At 42.1% G+C, this 19,226-nt stretch overlaps 1 protein-coding gene across 2 annotated transcripts in view; it reads right to left on the bottom strand.

The window, feature by feature from the left end:
• The window catches only part of DNAAF9 (dynein axonemal assembly factor 9), a 107,195-nt gene extending 101,734 nt beyond the window's left edge, over positions 1–5,461 (bottom strand). The window contains exon 1 of one of the 2 annotated variants that reach the window (XM_006207334.3): positions 5,274–5,461. In XM_006207334.3, coding sequence (XP_006207396.1) covers positions 5,274–5,356 — 83 coding nt within the window. In that variant the 5' untranslated portion in view covers positions 5,357–5,461. The remainder of the gene's footprint in view (positions 1–5,273) is intronic. The other variant, XM_015241818.3, reaches the window with a different exon arrangement.
• Between the last annotated feature and the right edge of the window lie 13,765 nt (positions 5,462–19,226).

Raw genomic sequence — 19,226 nt, 5'->3', positions numbered from 1 at the left:
AAGAGCCCAAGAGCTAGGAAACACTGTTATGATATCGTGCACTCTTAATGAGAGGATACTCACTACATAAGAGTCCTCAGAACACAGTCAACCCAGACACATGTGAAAAGGCAGACAGAGGCATCCCCTCCTTTTCTAAAGTTCGCTTTTACAAAAGACCTACCTGTTTTCACTAACTGAAATCAGAAGAGGATTTCTGCTTTAATGAAAAAAAGGTGAAAAGCAAAAATAGCTAGCATTTGTTCTGCAGTGGAGCAACAAGAGTGGCACTGCCAAGCTCCTTTCCTGGGAACTACCCTCAGCATCTCAGCAACAAGCCTCCATAACTTTGAATCGTGTCTGTGAACATCTGTGTCTATGTTCTATCCTGTTTTATTTTGTGCCTCCATTAGCAAGATGTGTTCTAAAGTAATTGCTTCTTTGCTTTATGCCATTTCAGCTTACAAAAGGTTTCCTAGGAATGTTCTACTTTCGGATAATGGGGGGAACCCGTACTTAGACTTCTTTCCTAAGGCCAGAAGTAAGGCCATAAAAACTAACCAAGCAAACTCTTTTTACTTCTATAGGCACCAAACCAAGACTCCCTGGCCAGCATCCAAACAAGTACACTGGAAGCGAAATTTTCAGACATACAAGACATTTCATTTTCAGACATACAAGGTCATAGTTTTGCTCCGCATTTTGAGTTTTTGTTTGTTTGTTTGTTTTTATTAAAGCAGGGATAATTATTGCTTCTGTAGATCTGTAAACCCAAAAGGGAACCATAGATATTGGCACCTGGACAGTAAACATCACCTGAAGAGATAACCTGTCTCTGAGAGGCTTTACTTGAGTGCTCTCTGTAGAACATCATTGTCATGAATCACCTTCCCATCATCTAGCTCACAACTGTGATTCTTCATTCTCTGAACACCCATGAAGTTTAACATAGCCCACAGCTTCAGCTGTAATTATTCTCTATTCATTCAATAAATAATTAGTGCAAGTAGTGTTTCATAACAGCCAACAATAGCAGCTCATATTTAGTAAGTGCTGACTACGTGCTGACTATGACACTGAGAGTTCCTTTACTAGTATCTTCCAGAGATGTCCTCTATCCTACCTCAGCCACTCCCTTCCCCAATGCCAATACATCTGAAAGAAAGGCATTCAACCATGCTAACTAGGTCTCACCTTAAATTTATGACAATAAACGCCAAATGGGCTCATGGTGCTGGCTGGCAATCCTAAAATATTTCCTTATTCAAGTCATTTTTCCTCATTCTCCTGATTGAATTTTACACCTTCTTTCTCCTCAAACTTTCAACACCTCCCCTACTCTTCATTTTTAGCTGAAAACCTTATTTAACAGAGAATACAGAAGTAACCAGAACTTTCACTTTGTCCCACCACCAAGCTACCAACGCACCACATTTGGGCTCATACAATCAGCCACAGATGAACTGTCCATGTACATATCTAGCCTGAGACCAACATATCCATTTATATTCTAGATCCCATTCCCCTCTCACCTACTCAATGACTTCATCCCTTCTCTCTTTAATCATCAGTTTGTCTCTCTGTATTCCACCACTCCCATCAACTTGCAAACATGCTCTAATATCTGCCCACCTAAAAACAAAAAAAAAACTCTAACATTTCATGCCCTTCTAGCCACAGCCCTACTACTCTGCTCTCCCCTATAATCCTTGAAACATCACTATGACTATCTATACTCACTGACTTCAATTCCTCTCCCCATTTTTTCTCTTGAATCCACTGAACCAAAACTATTCTTGTCAAGGTCACCAATGACCTCTACATTACCAAAATCGAATAGTCTATTCTTGCCATTTGTCAACTGACTATCCATGACTGTCCTTGATCCTCTCCCTATTTCAGAGTAGGAAACCACTTCCTCTCAGAATTTGGAAGACACTGCTACACTTTTTCTACATGGGAATGTACCAAGGCTTGGATGCTGGTGCTCTTCTCCATCTATATTTACTCCCTGGATCTCTATCTAGTCTCATAGCTTTAATTTTTATTTTTTTGGTGGGGGAGGTAATTATTTAATTAGTTTTTTAATGGCAGTACTGGAGATTGAACGCAGGACCTCGTGCATGCTACACATGCTCTCTATCACTTGAGCTACACCCTCCGCCTCTTTTTGTTTGTTTTTATTTTTTTATTTTTTAGTTTCATAGCTTTAAATAAAAATTTGGGAGTCATCAGCATATGAGTGGTATCTCCAGTTTGAATCTCTCTCCTGAACTTCAAACTAATATATCCAACTGCTAATCTAGTATCTCCACTTGAATATTAAGAAACTCAAAATGAACAAGGCCAAAACGGAATTCTGTTTTCTCCACAAACTTGCTCTTTTTCCGATGTTCTTAATATCAATACATGGCAACTCCATTCTTCCAACTGCTGAGCCCTAAATCGACTGCAGCTTCTTATATTATTGTCTTTTAGCCCTATTCCTCAGTACTTATTTCTCATCATTCTGTATTATGATGTTTACTGTTTTTGTCTCTCTCTGTTCACAAAGGAGTTCTTGGAGGGCAGGGGCCTGCCTTGTTTGTCTGAATCTACAACACCTAGCACAGTGTACGTTGGATTATTTGCATAAGGAGGCAATGAAATTTAAACTGTTTAACAAGTCCTGAGTAGGATCAGACTCCTCTGTAGAAAGAGACTTGAAGTAGGAAAGCATATTTCAGCTATTTCCACTGGTTTCTTAGTACAAATCAAGATATTTATTTGGTAATACCTCCAAAATCTCAGTGGCTTGAAACAAAGGTTTACTTCTTGCTCACTCTGACAAATCAAACACAGGTCACCTTGTTCTGGGTCCCAGACTGACAGACTAGCCACCAACAGTCACCATAACACAGGGAGAGAGTGGTAAATTACACACCTGAAGCTTTTACCATGAAGGTTTGCACATCATTTCTGTACACATTTCACTGACCAAAAGCAACTCACAAGGCCATTCTCAACTTTAAGGAGGAAAGCAAGTACCACATGCACAGAAGACAGAAACCAAAAATAACTGAAGGACAGCACTGATGACTACCATATTATTAAAAAGAAGCTTCCAGTTCTAAGCAACTACATTTTAACTCCTGATCTTTTTGTGAAAATGAAGCCCATTGCTGAAAGAGAACCACACACTTGCAAAGTACTATCTAATGGGCCTATAGGAATGTAATTTCACCAGTTAGGCCTGCCTCTTTCATCACTCAGGAGACAGAGTGTAGCAAAGAAGCCAAATAGGGTGACAGGAACTTGCTGAGCCCAAATCTCTTAGACATATTCAACGCTAAAGTCAGGGGCTTGACTGAATGAGTTAAGAAAAGCATGTTCAGCTAAAAACAGGTGGGGAAAAGAGGGGAACTCTCACCAATTTTCTTTTACCAAAGGTATACAACAGCCAGGCCTTGGGGTTCCTTGCACTACCCCTTGTTTGAAGACTAACAAGGTTCACTCAACCCATGTGATGCAAGATTCAGAGTTTGAGTCTGATTAATAAAGTTAGCCAACATTAATCTTTTTAACATAAAAACACTACCTACAGAAAAAAAAAAAGCTGCATACTGCCATGCTACTAGAAACAAGGAAGGCAGCAGTTATTTTAAAGATGGATTTTACTGGTAAGCTCTTTTTTCCCCCAAAAGTCTCAAAGACTCAAGATTCCTAAGCTCAAGATGATCTGGAATGAACTGCAAGTTTACAGAGACTGTAGATTTAACGGGTGGGTGCCCCAAGTTCTAAAGTATCCGGTGCAGTTCTAGTCTATACAAAGTTCAAATACTCTCTAACAGTGAAACTGGCTGCCAGAAATGTTAGGACAGATTGGAGATGGCTACCATAAGCAGCTAACACTTGACACTGTAAAGCCCACTGGAATTCCACTGAAGAGCAGAGCAGGAGTCCAAATACGTCACCACCAAGTCAGAAGCAAATAAGGACTCCCAAATGCAACCAAGGGTATCTAATCAGTCTTTATTCAACAAACATTGTTAGCTGCTGGAGTGGGAGAAGGAATGTCAGAAAGGAAGAGAGGGACAGGATTCTAAGATTTAGTTCTTACGCTCCATAAAGGTGGTCGAGTTAAAACAAAACAAAACACAGATTTGCAAGCAAAAATTTAAAAATATAATGCCTTAAATATCATAACAAGGATATAGGAAAAGCCATTCTATCAAGTAAGTGGATTATCTTCTTTCCGGGGAACAATACCATATTTGCTTTGCTAAGTAGCTAGAATTGAGAAAAAGCAAACAAAACAAAAACCCTCCTCTGGTTAATGACAGTTTAGTAGGGCCAAAGCCCATTTCTCTCTCTTCCACACTCCCTCCCAACGGTCTCTGCCACAACCCCTCCATCATTCCAACCTCCACACTCCGCTGGCGGCCCCAAACAATACCCAGACTATCAAGGTCAGCCCCAAAGGCACAGGGAACAGACAGCAGAAACAAATCTTCCCATATCGAAACGGGGTGGGGACCCTCCTCAATATCACCCTCCCCATACGGGGCTCAGCTTTTTAGGCTCTGGGGCCTGAGGTCCACTGCGTTCGGGAGTTCTGGCCCTTTCCCCTGTCCGTCCAGTTTTTATGTCCTGCGCCCCGAATGACCTCCATCTCTCCCCATTCTGAGCTCCCCATTGTGGAGCGAGGGCGCGTCGCGACGTAGGGCTGGGGCAGGGGGAGTTGGGGAAATGCGCAATAGGGAGGATGCAGTCCGTGTGGGTGTTAGTAAGGGGCGGAAGGGGGGGTCTCTTTAGGAAAGCCGCAGTTAAGGGGAAAGGCTCTGAAGGAGACACACTGTAGGGGAGCATTATAGGTAAGCCGTTCCTAGAGAAACCCATTTGGGGGTTCTATACAGGGGAGCTATTGCGAGGGGGCGTCTCCATTGATGGCCGCTTCTGGGGAAATATTCTATGGGGACGGCAAATGGGCTATCCATACAGAAGCCACGGTGAAGGTTCTCGATAGGGGAATCTTTCTGGGGGAAACGTTCTTTGGGGGTGGGGATGTCACCGTAGGGGATCTTCACAAGGGGAACCGTTGCAGGGCTGTCGATAAAGGAGCCATTGTGGGAGCCTCTGCACCGGGCGCCGTTCCTCGAGAAACGTTCCTCAAAGAGCCGTTTAGGGAAAAACCGTCCGCAAGGAAGCCATATCGGGCCACGCCCTTCGGCGGGAGGCGTCTCCAGACTCCAACAACCCGCAAACCCCCGCAACCCCTGACCCGCCCGCCCCTCTGCGGCCTCGACCCGGCGTACCTGACGGAGGGCAACCCGCGGCCAGGGCTGCTAAGGGACTGCATGCGGGACAGCCCCAGCCGGTGCGGGGGGTACACGTCCATGGCGGCGGGCGGCGGCGGAGGACAGTGCTGCTGCTAGGGTCGCTCAGGCCCGCGGGGCGGCTCCAGGCCCTCTTCGGCCGGGCGGGGCGGCGGGGCGTGCCGGGTGGGCGGGGGGCGCGGCGCGCGGGGGCACGTCGGGGGCGGGGCGGAGCCGGACGCGCACAAGGAGTGCGGATGGGGGCGTCGGGAAGGGCTGGGATGAGGGGCGGGCACACGGCGGCAGAGCCGCGCGTCTTCTTTAAGCTTCGAGGCGGCTGGGTCGGAGGTTGGGAGCACCGGTCCCCAGAGTGAGGGCTACCGTGCTGCCGCTCCCCGCTGTCCTCCGGCCCAGCATCGTACAGTGGTACTCTCGGCGGCGCCCCCAGCCACGCACACGGGCGCGCCCGGGGGCGGAGCCTCGGTCCGCCCCGCCCCGCTCAGCCGGCTTCAGCCTCCTGCAAAGCCTCACACTATCTCGGCTGGGTTCCGTGCACCAACGGGACTTGAGCATTTTCCCGGGGCCCGCTTACCCCAGTCTCCCAGGACGCTTCCTTGAGGAAGGTCTTCTTGCCGCTATTTCCTTACCCGCTACTAGTCAGTTGCACACCCTCCCTTCAAACATCCAGCCGATTCCTAGCCGACCTCAGGTTAGCAGTGCGCGCCCAGCCTTGCTCAGGCATTAGGGGCTCACAAGGTCGTAGAGGATTCCTGCACTTTACAATTCAGATCGTGGCTCGACCCGTTTCCGACTGCTGGGACATGTGCAAGAAATCTAATCCCATCGAGCCTCAGTTTTCTCTTACGTAATTGATAGGGTTGGCAGGCGTCCTGTATATGCAGGACGTATTGTATGATTTTGTTATGTGTCATATATTGACTTTGCCAAGGATGTCTTAAATGTCCTGTATTCACCTTTCTACAGTCAATTACAAAAATCCTCTAGCTATTTTTCCGCCTCAGTAAATGGCGCTTAAATCACTAGCTAAAAATCCTACCTCTACAAATAAAAACTCTGAAGGATCCCTATGGTGTCTCCAGCAAGTTTAGCAGAGGGAAAACCAAAAGAAGGAACTGTAAGTTTAAAGTACTTATTTTTCATATTCAAGAAAGGAAAAGGCTTTTTGGCTCAAGTTCCAAGTCATGAACAAGTAACCATCATTATTTAGAGAGAACTTCACATCAGTACACAGGATCTGCAAACCAGCCAATCAGCAACAGCCTCACTTCAGTGGCTTCTGAAAACCAGCCAGTCAACAACAGCTTCACTCCGATAGCTTGGCTTCTGAAATTTCGTCGTGACAATGACAGCCCGAGCTTCTGAAAGACAACAACCAATCAGCAATTTGTAAAAACAATTTTTAAACTTCACATTATTTAGTATTGCCAGAATATGGAAAAATAGGACCTCTCATACACTTCTGGTGGGGGTATAAATATATATACACTTTGCACCACGATTTAGTAATACCTAGTGAAGATGCATATATGTCCCTAAAACCTAGTATTCCACTTAAAAAGAAATTTTTTCATATGGGAACATATGAAGTAATTCCATAGATGTTTATGGCACATTGTAACAGTAAAATTTGCAAGGAGGGATTTAATATCCATCAATAGAGGATCAAATGTGAAATATGAATAAAATATGGAATATTCATTCAATGTTATATTATGGCAATGAAATGAGTATGGATAAATCTCAAAAACACAGAGTTCAGTAAGCAACAGAAGAATATTTGCAATATGACACCTGAATTAGTCTTGGTTTTTCAGAGAAACAAAACCAGTTTGATGTATGTATTATCATAAGAAATTGTCTCATGCAATTATGGAGGCCGAGAAGTTCCTCAGTTGGAGACCCGGGAAAGCCAGTAGTATAGTTGCCGTCTGAGTCTGCAGGCCTGAGAACCAGGAGTGCTAATGGTATAAAGATTCCAGTCTGAGACCAGAAGACTGATGTCTTAACTCGACAGTTAGGCAGAGAGTGAATTCTCCCTCCCTCCACCTTTTTGTTCTATTCTGGCCCTCAACAGATTAGATGGTTCCCTCCCACACTGGGGAGGGCAATTTGCTTAACTTAGTCTACTGATTCAAATGCTAATTTCATCCAGAAACATCCTCACAGACACACACAGAAAGATTATTGAATCAAGTATCTGGGCATCCTGTGATCAGGTCCAGTTGTCACATAAAATTAACCATCCTAACACATGTAAATTCAAATAAACATACCTGAAATGATACTATGTACATGGCAACAAAAGTATAAAAACGTGATACCTGGTGTTTCTGAGATTGGGAAAGGGTAAACTTGATGAATACATCTTCATCGACAATGCTTTATTTCTTTAAAAAATATTTTAATCAAATATGACAAAATATCAACATTTGTTCATTTGAGTGATTGGTACCCAGGTGGTTTTTTTTTCTTTGTTTTGTATTAGCCTTTGTTCTTGTCAGCATATTTACATTTTTTCAAATAAATAAGAACCTCTAAATCACTATGAAAATATAAACAACCCCATGGAAAGTGGACAAATGATACAAACAGGCAATTTACAAAAGAAGAAATACAAATGGCCAAAAAAAAAAATGATGAAAATATGTTCGACTTGACTAGAAATCTGGGAAAGCGAAATTGAAACAATAAGATGGCTTTTTGCTTACTATATAAATAAACCCATCCTAAAAAAATAATAACCAGTGTGAAGAAATAAACGCTCTGATACCTGCTTTTTTTTGGGGGGGGGTGTAATTAGGTTTGCTTATTTATTATTATTTTTTTAATTTAACTGGAGGTACTGGGGTTTGAACCCATGATCTCTTGCATACTAAACATGCACTCCACCACTGAGCTATACCCTCCCTCTCTCCTCTGCCTGCTACAAGAAGTAAAAATCAGTACAATTTTGTTGGAGGTCTCTTTGGCAAAATATATGTAGCAGGTTCTCAAATTCATTTTCAGTCTAGCTTGAATGTTGGATTGATTTGGATTACACTACTCTGTGAATAAGGTTTACCCTGTAGAAGTTAATTAACAGCAGTTTAACCTGAATGGAAGATTCTTTCTCCTATATGGAAGGTGTGTTGGCTGTGGATCACAATGATGTCAGGAAACAAGGTCCCTTCTAACTTGCGGCCCCGCTGGCCTTCATTCTGTAGGTTACCTCACAGTGCTAGATGTCTGTTCCTGCTCCAGTCATCACACATGCATTCAAGCCAGTAGAATAGAGGAAAGGACAAAGAAGAAAAAGCAAAGGGTGACAACAGCTGTCTCTCAAGGAACCTTCCATGTGACATTTGGCCTTCATCTGGTGTCTAGAACCTAGTTATGTGGACATGCCTAGTTAGAAGGGAGTCTGAGAAATGTAATGTTTATTCTGGTTCACCTAAGTTATCTTGTTTGTTTTTCTTTTTGGTAAAAGAAATAGGGGAGAACAAGTATCAGGAAAGAAGCAGTATTTGCTATGCGTATATAAAGAAAATGTAGTAATTTTACTTTGATATGGTCTTTCATGAACCCTATATTAGATGTTGTAGGTGCTCCTCCCATATCCCCTTAACTTAGCTAGTGCATCCAGTCCCCAGCTGTTGTGAGTTTTGGTTGGCTCAGATCACAACTACTCCCTTCTTCAGAGAATTGTCTTTGTTCTATAGCTGCTACCTCACCAAGAAGTACCTGGAAGGTTATATCAGCCACAGGGGAGAGAGGGGCAACCAATGATTTACTGACATAGGGGTAAAAAAGGCCAGCTCTTACCTCAAGGTGAATAATTCTGTGGTACAATTCTCACTCCAGAACTCCTCTGTGGGATCGTGCTGAGACCGGACTCCGGCTGAGACCACATTCTTCACTCCCTCCATGATATACATCTTTTATTATGCACACAAGAATCCCCAGCTCAGGCTGTTTCTAGTGAGCTTGACACAAAGTCACTATCTACCGGGTAGTGGTAAAAAAAGTAAGTTTCAGTCCTGTCCAGAAACCTCAGTCTAATAACTGGCTTGACCCTTTGGGTAATGCCTAGTCCCTGTAGGGATTGGATTATTGTTCCCAATTCTTCACTCCCTCCCTGATACACATTATTCATCCTGCCCAATTGACTTTGGACTAGGCTATAAGACTTACACTGATAGATAAACAAGATTATACTGTATAGCACAGGGAAATATATACAAGATCTTGTGGTAGCTCACAGCAAAAAAAGAATGAGACAATGAATATATGTATGTGCATGTATAACTGAAAAATTGTGTTCTACACTGGAAATTGACACAACATTGTAAACTGACTATAACAATAAAAAAAAAGTTAAAAAAAAAAATACTTACACTGGTGGGTGGAATGTCAGTGGATGATATGAGCAGAGGCTTTAAGTGTGAGACGAGGTTTGGCTTGGCTTTTTGCAATCCTGTCCTCTGTCATGAGAAGAGCACGTTACAGTAGCCATTGGCCCCAAAATGACGAGACTTGTGGAACAGACTTGTATCCTACCCATGGCCTGAAGCCAAGTCCAGTTGATCCCAGTTAAACCCACAAGAGCCCAACTGAACCTCAAACCTATGAGTAAGGAATCAAAACTTGTTGTTAAAAGTTAATGTATTTTCTAATTACCTCCCCCTGCACCCCCCCCCAAAAAAGGAAAAGTTGATGTATTTTGGGATTGTTTGTTGCACAGTGTCTTTTCAGGAGTACATTTTCAGGCTCTTATTGTTTTGCACCCATCTCATTCTCAGAGAGGACATCTGGATGACCAAGGGGAGGTGGAGTGATGTGCCCATCTCCTGCCTGCTGACAGCCGTAACTGATGAGATCCATTCTCTTTCTCAGTTTGAGCTGGGTCTGGTGTCTTAGCCTCTCATTGGGTTTTGCATGCCCTTCAGTCACCTCTAATCCCCTGTCCCATCTCCTCTGTCCCTGTCTGTGCTTGTCAGTCCACCCACCAGACTCTGCTGCCCCACGACGGAACCACTGGCTCTCATCTAGCATGTGCTCCACCCAGGAATCATGGGAATCATAACAGGAATCCGAGGAAAGCCACATCCCTTTTTGGCCACCCTGCACATTGCTCTGCACCAGGTTCCAGCAGGTTCAAACATTGCTCTTCTACATGGTGACCTCCTTACAGAACCCCAAGTATGGAAGGAAGGGGAGTGATTCTTCCTGCCCTTGAAGCCTCGTTGAATTCTAGGCTGTCTCTTTTTCCAGACTGAAGTCTAGAGCAGAGAGACTAGGGCCCGTACCTTTCACAGTCTGTCTCTGCAGTCTCCCCCTCCTTTTCCTCTCCACAGTACCGTCAGGCCAAAGCCTAGGTTCTGAAAGCACATCGTGGAGAACATAATCCAGTCTGATAGCTCTTGATATGTCAAATGGAGCTAAAGGGATTTAGAAAATCATTTCCCTCCTGAGAATGCCTTGCTTTGAAGCCTGTTGATATGCAGCAAAACTCTATTGTGAATGTCTGAAGCTGAAAAAAAAATCCCTCTTTGCTTATTTCCTATAACATATCCAATCTTCACCAGCACCCCAACAAGATGGATGAATTGTGGTGGACATGGAGATGTGTTGCTGTGATCCTCCCTCAAGAAGTACTGGCTGCCCAGCTGCAGAGAATGTGTCAGCAGCCAGCCTCCAGCTGTCAGCTCCTTCACGGTCTGCCTTTGCTGGGGAAAACTGCCCCTTCTAAGGTCCTGCCCTTCCCAAGGTAGCCTACGTGCAGTGACTGGGTCAGGCGGAGGTGTAAAGGCCTGGCTACTCTAGTCTAACGTGGGACACGCTATACTCAAAAACTCCCTGCTGGGTTGCTGAGGCTTCACTGGGCCTGCACCACAGTTTGACTTCTTCCACCCAGTCTGGCCTCTATCCCCTTCTTTTCCGTAATAAATGTCTTGCACCCATACCCCATCTCAGCATCTGATTTCAGAGGACCCAATCTATGACATGCGTACTTTTGGCTGCATGTAAAGGTCCTTATACATACAATAGAATATTATTCAGCCTTAAAGAGGAAGGAAATTCTGGCACATGCTATAGTATGGATGAATCTTGAGGACATTGTGCTAGGTGAAATAAGCATAATTTCCATCCACAGGTCTCTGTGTCCTCTTGTGGAACAATTTCTTGGGTTATGATACTCTAAGGTGTCAAGTGAGCTTGTAAGAGAGTTCCAGAGTGAGCTGGATGACTAGATGGAGGAGGATAGATGGAGTGAGAAGCCTGGACCTCAGAGGACAAATCTAGCAAGATAGTACTGGCTAAGCCACTTTCCTTTGGCAAGTGCCCATGGAAGCATTTTTCGGTCCTAGGGAGACAGGGACTGAGAACGGAAGCTGAGTGGTTGTCATGTAAAATCTTGGTGAGATGCTGCAAGTCTGAAGTCGTCCTTTTAGACACATGCCCAACCACCAATGTTCAAAGCAGCACTATTTACAATAGCCAAAACATGAAAATAACCTAAATATCCATCGACAGATGACTGGATAAAGTTGTGATATATTTCTACATTGGAATATTACTCAGCCTAAAGAAGAATAAAATAATGCCATTAGCAGCAACATGGATGGAGCTGGAGACTGTCATTCTAAGTGAAGTAAGCCAGAAAGAGAAAGAAAAATACCATATGATATCACTTATATGTGGAATCTTAAAAAAAAAAAAGGACACAGATGAACTTATTTACAAACTAGAAACAAACTCACAGACACAGAAAAAAACTTATGGTTACTAGAGGGGAAAGGGGATAGGAAGGGATAAATTGGGAGTTACAGATTTGCAGATACTAACTACTATATATAAAATAGACAAACAACAAATTTACAGTGGATAGGACAGGGAACTATATTCAATACCTTGTAATAAACTATAATGAAAAAGAATATACAAAGTAATATATGTGTGTATATGTATGACTGAACTGTTATGCTATACACCAGAAACTGACACAACATTGTAAACTGACTATACTTCAATTTTTAAAAAGTGGAAAAAACCAGTCTTTTGAGGACCATCATGTAAGAAAGTGGCTGCAAAGTATATTTCAACTGTTTCAGCACAGAGTGATCTTGGCATTGGACACATTTCACAAAGATATTAAGATATGGGGCAGGGAACACATTCATTCTTCTCATAAAGCATCAGCCTGGCTGGTCACATTTCTAGAGAAAGAATGGAAGATTCTGAGAGGATTACACGAGAGTCTTCCTGGTCATTTCCAGAATATAAAGGAGACTATTGAAGAAGGGAACTGAAAATTTGAAAGTATTGATTATAACCCTTAAATAAGCCATTGTGTTTTAAAGCACTGTATCATAATGCACAGGGCCCTGATTTCATCTTATTTTTAAAAAAAATAAATCTGGATGCAGACTTTTGATAGAAATAGTAAGTGACATGGTGTTCATCTCAGTGCATCACACCAGTTAGTTTGTCACATTAGTAGTGATGTAGTAGTGTGATCCCTTGGTCAAGATGGTGCCCACCAGATCTCTCTGTGGTAAGTGTATCTTTTCCTCTTTGCAGTTACTAAACATCCTTAGGGTATGATACTTTTAGACTTTTTGAATACCCTTTTTCTAAAAACCATTTCATTGCAATGGTTTTAGCCGTCATTGCTGACTCCTGTCTGAATCAATTATTACTGGAATGTTTGTAAAATGATGATTTTTCCATTTCTAACATTCCTTCTACACTGACTACATGACATTCCTCTATGAAGAACTTTCCTTTCTATCTCCCTTAGAATGTGTTCATATCAGTATAGATGAATGGATTCCTTTTTCTTCAATATATTATAATCTATTCTGCATTGTTCATTTGAGGCTGGCATTCCTTCAGATTTGACATGGGGCTCTCCTTAAAATGTAGATCCCAAGGCACCTTCTCCATCTTCTGGGAGTGGTCTGGGGTTCTACATTTATAACTGGCTCCCCCTAGTGCTGCTTATGCCCATTAAAGTTTTAAAAGCTGAGGCAAAATCCTGAAGGACCATCTGAGGGCTTTAGGTTAACAGTGGTCCCCCCCCCCCCACACACACAAGGCACTATACTGAAAACTTGGAAAGGCTACTTCTCTGAGGCAAGAAAGGCCAGAATAGCAGCAGAGGCAAATCTGTCTTCCATGGATGGAGAGGAATGAGTAAGAAGTGGAGAGGCTGGGAGATGAGACACCTACTAATTCCTTACAGCAATGTCTTTCTGAACAATGGGAACTATATGCTTCCATCCCCAAAGGTGGGGATGATATTTGGAATCAAACATTGATTTAATCAGGAAAAGCGTAGATCAAGATGGCATATAGAACATATGAGTACACACTGTCATTCCTGATGAAAATTCCCAGTGAAATCCAGAAAAGACATGAACAAGAGAAACTAATAGTTTTATAGCAGCATCAGGAAACTGAAAAACCAATAGGTGAGACATTTGAAGAAAATTCTGGAAGATAGAGAGTAGAAAGAAATGTGTAGTCAAAAAAGGGGAATTGAGCTCATGCGCTTCCTTCCCAAACCTCACTCAAGTAACATTTAATTAGGAAAAAAAGAGCACAAAACCCACAAGGAAAAGAGAGTAGGCACTGAGGCAAGACTGGGCAATAATATTTTAAATGTTCTCACCTGGGATAGGAGAAAAAGAGAAAATGATTCCACACTTAGGAAAAAAAAGCAAAATTATGATCGACTGATTCCTGACACCTCAAGAAAACATCTTCTCAAACCCTGTTTGCATTAAAGCTGAAACTTAAGTCCTGAGAAATGTAATTCTATTGCCATAGAGGTCTCATTGATCCACAGCTACCGAAGGGACAGACAGTTTTATGGTCCTTTAATAGTTTAATTTTAGAAACCAACAGCTTCTGTGATTTTATAGCCTGGTCCTGTAGTCAAACACAGAGTTTTTACCACCTGTAGAAAGTTAACAAGTCTTGAATCTTATCTAGCAAACTGTCGTTGTAATTCCTTTCATTAACTCCAGCTCTGTGTTCATACACACACACACACACACACACACACACATACACACACACACACACACACACACTTCTGTTCTTTAAGCACTAGCAAACCAGCTTTTTTTTTTCCTATCTGCAGGTTTCTTCCTTAAGGAATTTAATAAAGTTTAGATAAATGCTCACTGTCTCTTGGTTTTAGAATCTTGCTTTAACATTGCTTTCAGTTTTCTCAGTTCTGCAAAGTAAGTGGGGGTGAGCTAATAAGAAGAAAACCAATTTGTGCTTCAGTACCCCAGAAAGGCTCAGAGATTGGAAATAACACATCTCGTGGTAGAAATGGAGGACATAGTTGAAAATCTTGATCCTCATCTTTCAGTACATAAAACTAGAGTTTGCCACTAGTTTGGAACCTTAGGAAAGTTTGGATTCCAAAGCTCTCGGCTCAGGCAGCTCAGGTACAGCTGAGGGTGAGGCTGCTGAGTGGACGCGGGGAAACTGAGTGAAGTCGAAACTCAGAATGGAGACCTGGCATCATTCCCTGCTCTGAGCCAGGCAGATTCCACCACTATCCACTCTCTCCTTTCTACTCATACATACAGTCCCCTCTACCAGGGAGAACATAGGAGGAGCCTTCTCTAGAGAAATTTGCCAGCCCAGAGAAAAATATCTGTAGAAACTGAAATTTGGGGGAGTCCCCCAGGGAAAATTCCAGGGCCCTGCCCATCCATTACTAGGAGGCCACAATCAATACACTCAACCTACAAACACAAAGCTCCAGTTCATGTGCATAGTGACAGAGAGCCATAGGTCACCCAACACAGAAAATTGCTAACATGGAAATCAGAGACCTAAACAAACAGAAAGAAGGAACTTGAGGAAATTCTTTTCACCTTCCAGTCTCCTGCCAGTGCCTCCTAGAGGCCAAGGGAGCCCGAGAAGCTTTGAAGGTCAGCTGCCTGAAAACATAAGAAGGGGCAGGCAGGGAATGTAAGCAAATAGGCACCTGACCAGCACATCCTTGAAATAGCACCTAACATCAGACAGAGGGAGACAGAGACAAAGACAGCAAGATAGATACAGAAAGAGAGACTGACAGAAACTGAGAGAGCAAGAGATGAGAAAACGGAGGGAGGGAGGAAATTTTCTAGGAGATAATTCAGTTCCCAAAATTGAAGTTTCTGGTTAGAAACGTTTCATCAGGAACCCAGCACAGTGAATAATTTAAAAATATAAACACAGACAATCAATATGAACTCACGAGTTCCCAATGACCAAAGGTGAAACAAATTGTGAAATAAAATAAATAATGTGATATCGTGGGGCGGGTATAGCTCAGTGGTAGAACACAGGCTTAGCATGTGCAAGGTCCTGGGTTCAATCCCCGATACCTCTGCTAAAATAAATAAATAGACAAACCTAATTACCTAACCCCCACAAAAATGTGATATTAAATTATAACTCAAAGTATAAAATAAATATACTTGAGCCCATATTTATATCAATAAAATGATTGAATAAATAAACAAATAGGGGAGAAGACACAAATCTTCTTTACAGAACAATTTCAAATAATATGAATAGACATGCTTCCCCCTTTGCAGAAGGTAGAGTTTAATTCCTTTCCCTGTCCCCTTCGAGTATGGGCTGGACTTGGTGACTCATTTCCAAATAATAGAATGTGGAAAGGAGAAAAATAGTAACTTTATAGTGCAGAATACCACCTTAACCAAGTGATCAAGGTTAATACCATCAGTAGTAAGCTGTGTTGATATTATGTGCTCCCTTAGTGATGTGACGAGAAGGTACTTTACCTCTGTGCTTTTCATCCTTAAATCCTATACCCGAAGTCTGGTAATGAGGAAAATATCAGACAAACCTAAATTGAGGAACAGTCTACAGAATATTTAGCCAGTTCTCTTTACAAAGATAAAGGCCAAGAAAACAAAAAAAAAGATTGAGAAAAGTTGAATTAAAAAAGGACGGGAAATACATTCCATGCAAACAGTAACCAAAAAAGAAAAAAAAGCTACTGTAGCTATATCATATCAGACAAAATTGACTTTAAGCAAGCGGAATTTCTAGAAATAGAGACTTTTAATAATGGCAAACTATTCAATTTGCCAGGAAGATATAATCATAATTCTGTAGGCAACTAATAATATGACCCTCAACATGAAAAGCTAAATTGACAGAACTATAAGGAGAAACAGATATGTCCACAGTCATGGTGAGCCACTTTAATGTACTTCTCTCAGAAACTGACAGAACAGACAAAACAAATCAGTGGGTCTGTTGTTTGTCTGTTCTTTTTTCCCTCTTTCTTTCTTCCTTTTTCTTTTTTATTGATTTGTTAACTTGTTAAAAAGCCAAGAACTGGCACTATAAGCATGTTCCTTATGAATACGGATGTAAATACCAGGAGAAGCAATTTCAGCACTCAGATTGAGCGGGATTGGGAAGGTAAGTTCTGCTTTGCATTATGAACTTTCCAATGCTATTTTACTTTTTAAATCATTTTCATTTGTTACTTTGGTAAAAATTAACAATTTTAAATGAAATTTTAAATCAGTGAATTAAAAAATAATGACAGAATCAGATTACTAGAGATAGGATCAAAGAGAACCAGAGACTAACATTTGCCTGCTAAAAGTTTAGGACCAAGTGAAAAGCAGGGCTTCCCAATGAAATTAACTCCTACTTAAACAACATGGAATTATTACAGGGATAGAAAACCAGATCAATAGACCAATGCATAGCCAAGAAACAGAACCACGTAAATGTAGAATCTAGTTTGTAATGAATGTGGTATTTCCAACTGGTGGGGAAAAGACAGACTATTCAACATATGGTTGTAGGACAATAGTTTTCACATATGGGAAAAAAATTAAGTTAGATATCTATCTCATGCCATAAGTAAAAATACATTCCAGATGGAATATAGATCTAAAATTAAAACAATTTTTAAAGTAAACAATATAAGCAGATTAAAATATATACAAACATACATACATTATATAAAATTATTTACAAATATAATTTGGGGAGAGGAAGGTTTTCATAAGCAAGACATGAAGTTGAGTATGGCAGCTATCATATGCTTACCAGATTTTTCCTTCCTCCAATTCTTCCGTAACAAAACTCTTTCAACCCATGTGAAGCACATTCTAAATAGTTTGAAATGACTAAACCTGCCACCAGACACAGGAATGGATATATAATACTGTTGGTCAGAGTGCCCATAGCTAGCAGGCTCTCCTGGGATTCCTATGTCCAATTCATATGTTGAGTGCGTTCCTAACATACACAAGGTCCTGGGTTCAATCCCCAGTATCTCCTCTAATAAGTAAGTCTAATTACCTCCCTCCCCACAAAAATAAATTAAGTAAATAATAATAATATCTCTTAGTTCTAATTCTTTCTTCTGAGTAGGTTTCATTATCACCAGGGTTCCCTTCAAATGGCACCAATGTATTTTCCTGCAGCTGTGGGCTTGTCATTATTGTATCTGTCAAAACTGTTTTGGTTGTGTTATAAAGTCCAACCTAAACTGGTTTAAACAAGAAAAGGGAACTTGTTAGTCTGTGTAGTCAAAGCGGTGTAATCTAAAGTAAGACTGTCTGAGGGGAGCTTGAACCAAGAGCTCAAACATTAACTAGGACTCACGTCACCCCCTCCACAGTATCCTCCCTTCTGCTGTGTTGGCTTTATACACAGGTTCCTCATGATAGCCTCCAGTAGCCCTAAGTTCCCTTCATCCTTGGTGCTCTTAGTCCAGGGGGATAAAGGTTTTTTTTCTCTTTTACTGATCCCGTATTTCAGTGGCTCTGACTGGGTCACATGACCACCCCCAAAAATCTCTTTAGCCAAGGGAATGTGATTGGTCAATGTAAGTCTTACACCCACCTATGAACTCAAGGAGAAGTCATTCAAAGTAGAGGAGCCAAGAAAAAAAAAAGAAGTCATTCCTTCCCCCTTCCTCTAAAATCAATGGATTGTTATGAGAGGAAGAGTGAAATATATGTTAGGGAGTAAACATATATCTACCACAATGTTCTTTGTTTGTTTATATAGACTTTCATGAAGTATAGTCAATCTATAATGTGTCAGTTTCTGGTGTACAGCATAATGCTTCAGTCGTACATGAATAGATTTCCTAGAGACCGTATCAATGACTCCAAAGACTGTAGCTATGCCGGGGCCGAGTGTCCCCCTGGGCCAGTTCATCATTGTCTCACTGAATGGGGTTTAGGTTGGGTATCCTAGAAGCAGAGCCTGAGCCAGGGATTCAGCTGTACCTGACTGATTGAGGAGTACTCTCAGGAAAAGCCTATAAGGGAGTAAGGGAAGCAGACGAGGGCCTGGAAAGGGACTAGGCAAAGGTGAGGGCCTAGCTGCAGTCTAACCTGATCTCTTGGGGAGCGCTCAGTTGCACTGCAGAATTGTCTCTCTCCCCTCCCTTCATGAGGCAAGGGAGTTGTCTTTGGTATGTCCTTATCTTTAGATGTGGAATGTGGGGGGTGGGGGTGGGGAGGGCGGGCAGGGCTGGGGGAGGGTGGTGGCAAATTGGCCCTCCTCTGCTGAGGGCAATTCTCTGAAGAAAAGTGCAGCTGTCAGCAACACTCACCTGAACTGGAGGGTGGTGCCCCAGCCAGTAAAGGAACTCTAACTGGGCTGCTAACATTGTCTATTATGATAAATTAACATGAATGGGCTGCTTGGGTCATTTGTATGCCTTGTAATGGGGAGATGAGCCTTTTGAAGGACAGCTCCCCCGGAATCATGTGGAATGGGAGAAGGGCGATTCTGAAAAGCAAAGTCAGGTATTGTCTGCATTTCGCTTCCTTGGCCAGCACTCACATACACGCCTACAATGTTTTAAATGCCCCCGTTTAAGATCATGCAGCTAGTTCACAACTGAAGAGAATCTCTTTCATTTCTCACAGC

The sequence above is a fragment of the Vicugna pacos genome, chromosome 19, assembly GCF_048564905.1.
Source record: "Vicugna pacos chromosome 19, VicPac4, whole genome shotgun sequence".
NCBI lineage: Eukaryota > Metazoa > Chordata > Mammalia > Artiodactyla > Camelidae > Vicugna > Vicugna pacos.
Note: the sequence above shows the minus strand (reverse complement) of the source record. Positions and strands in the feature narration are given on the sequence as shown.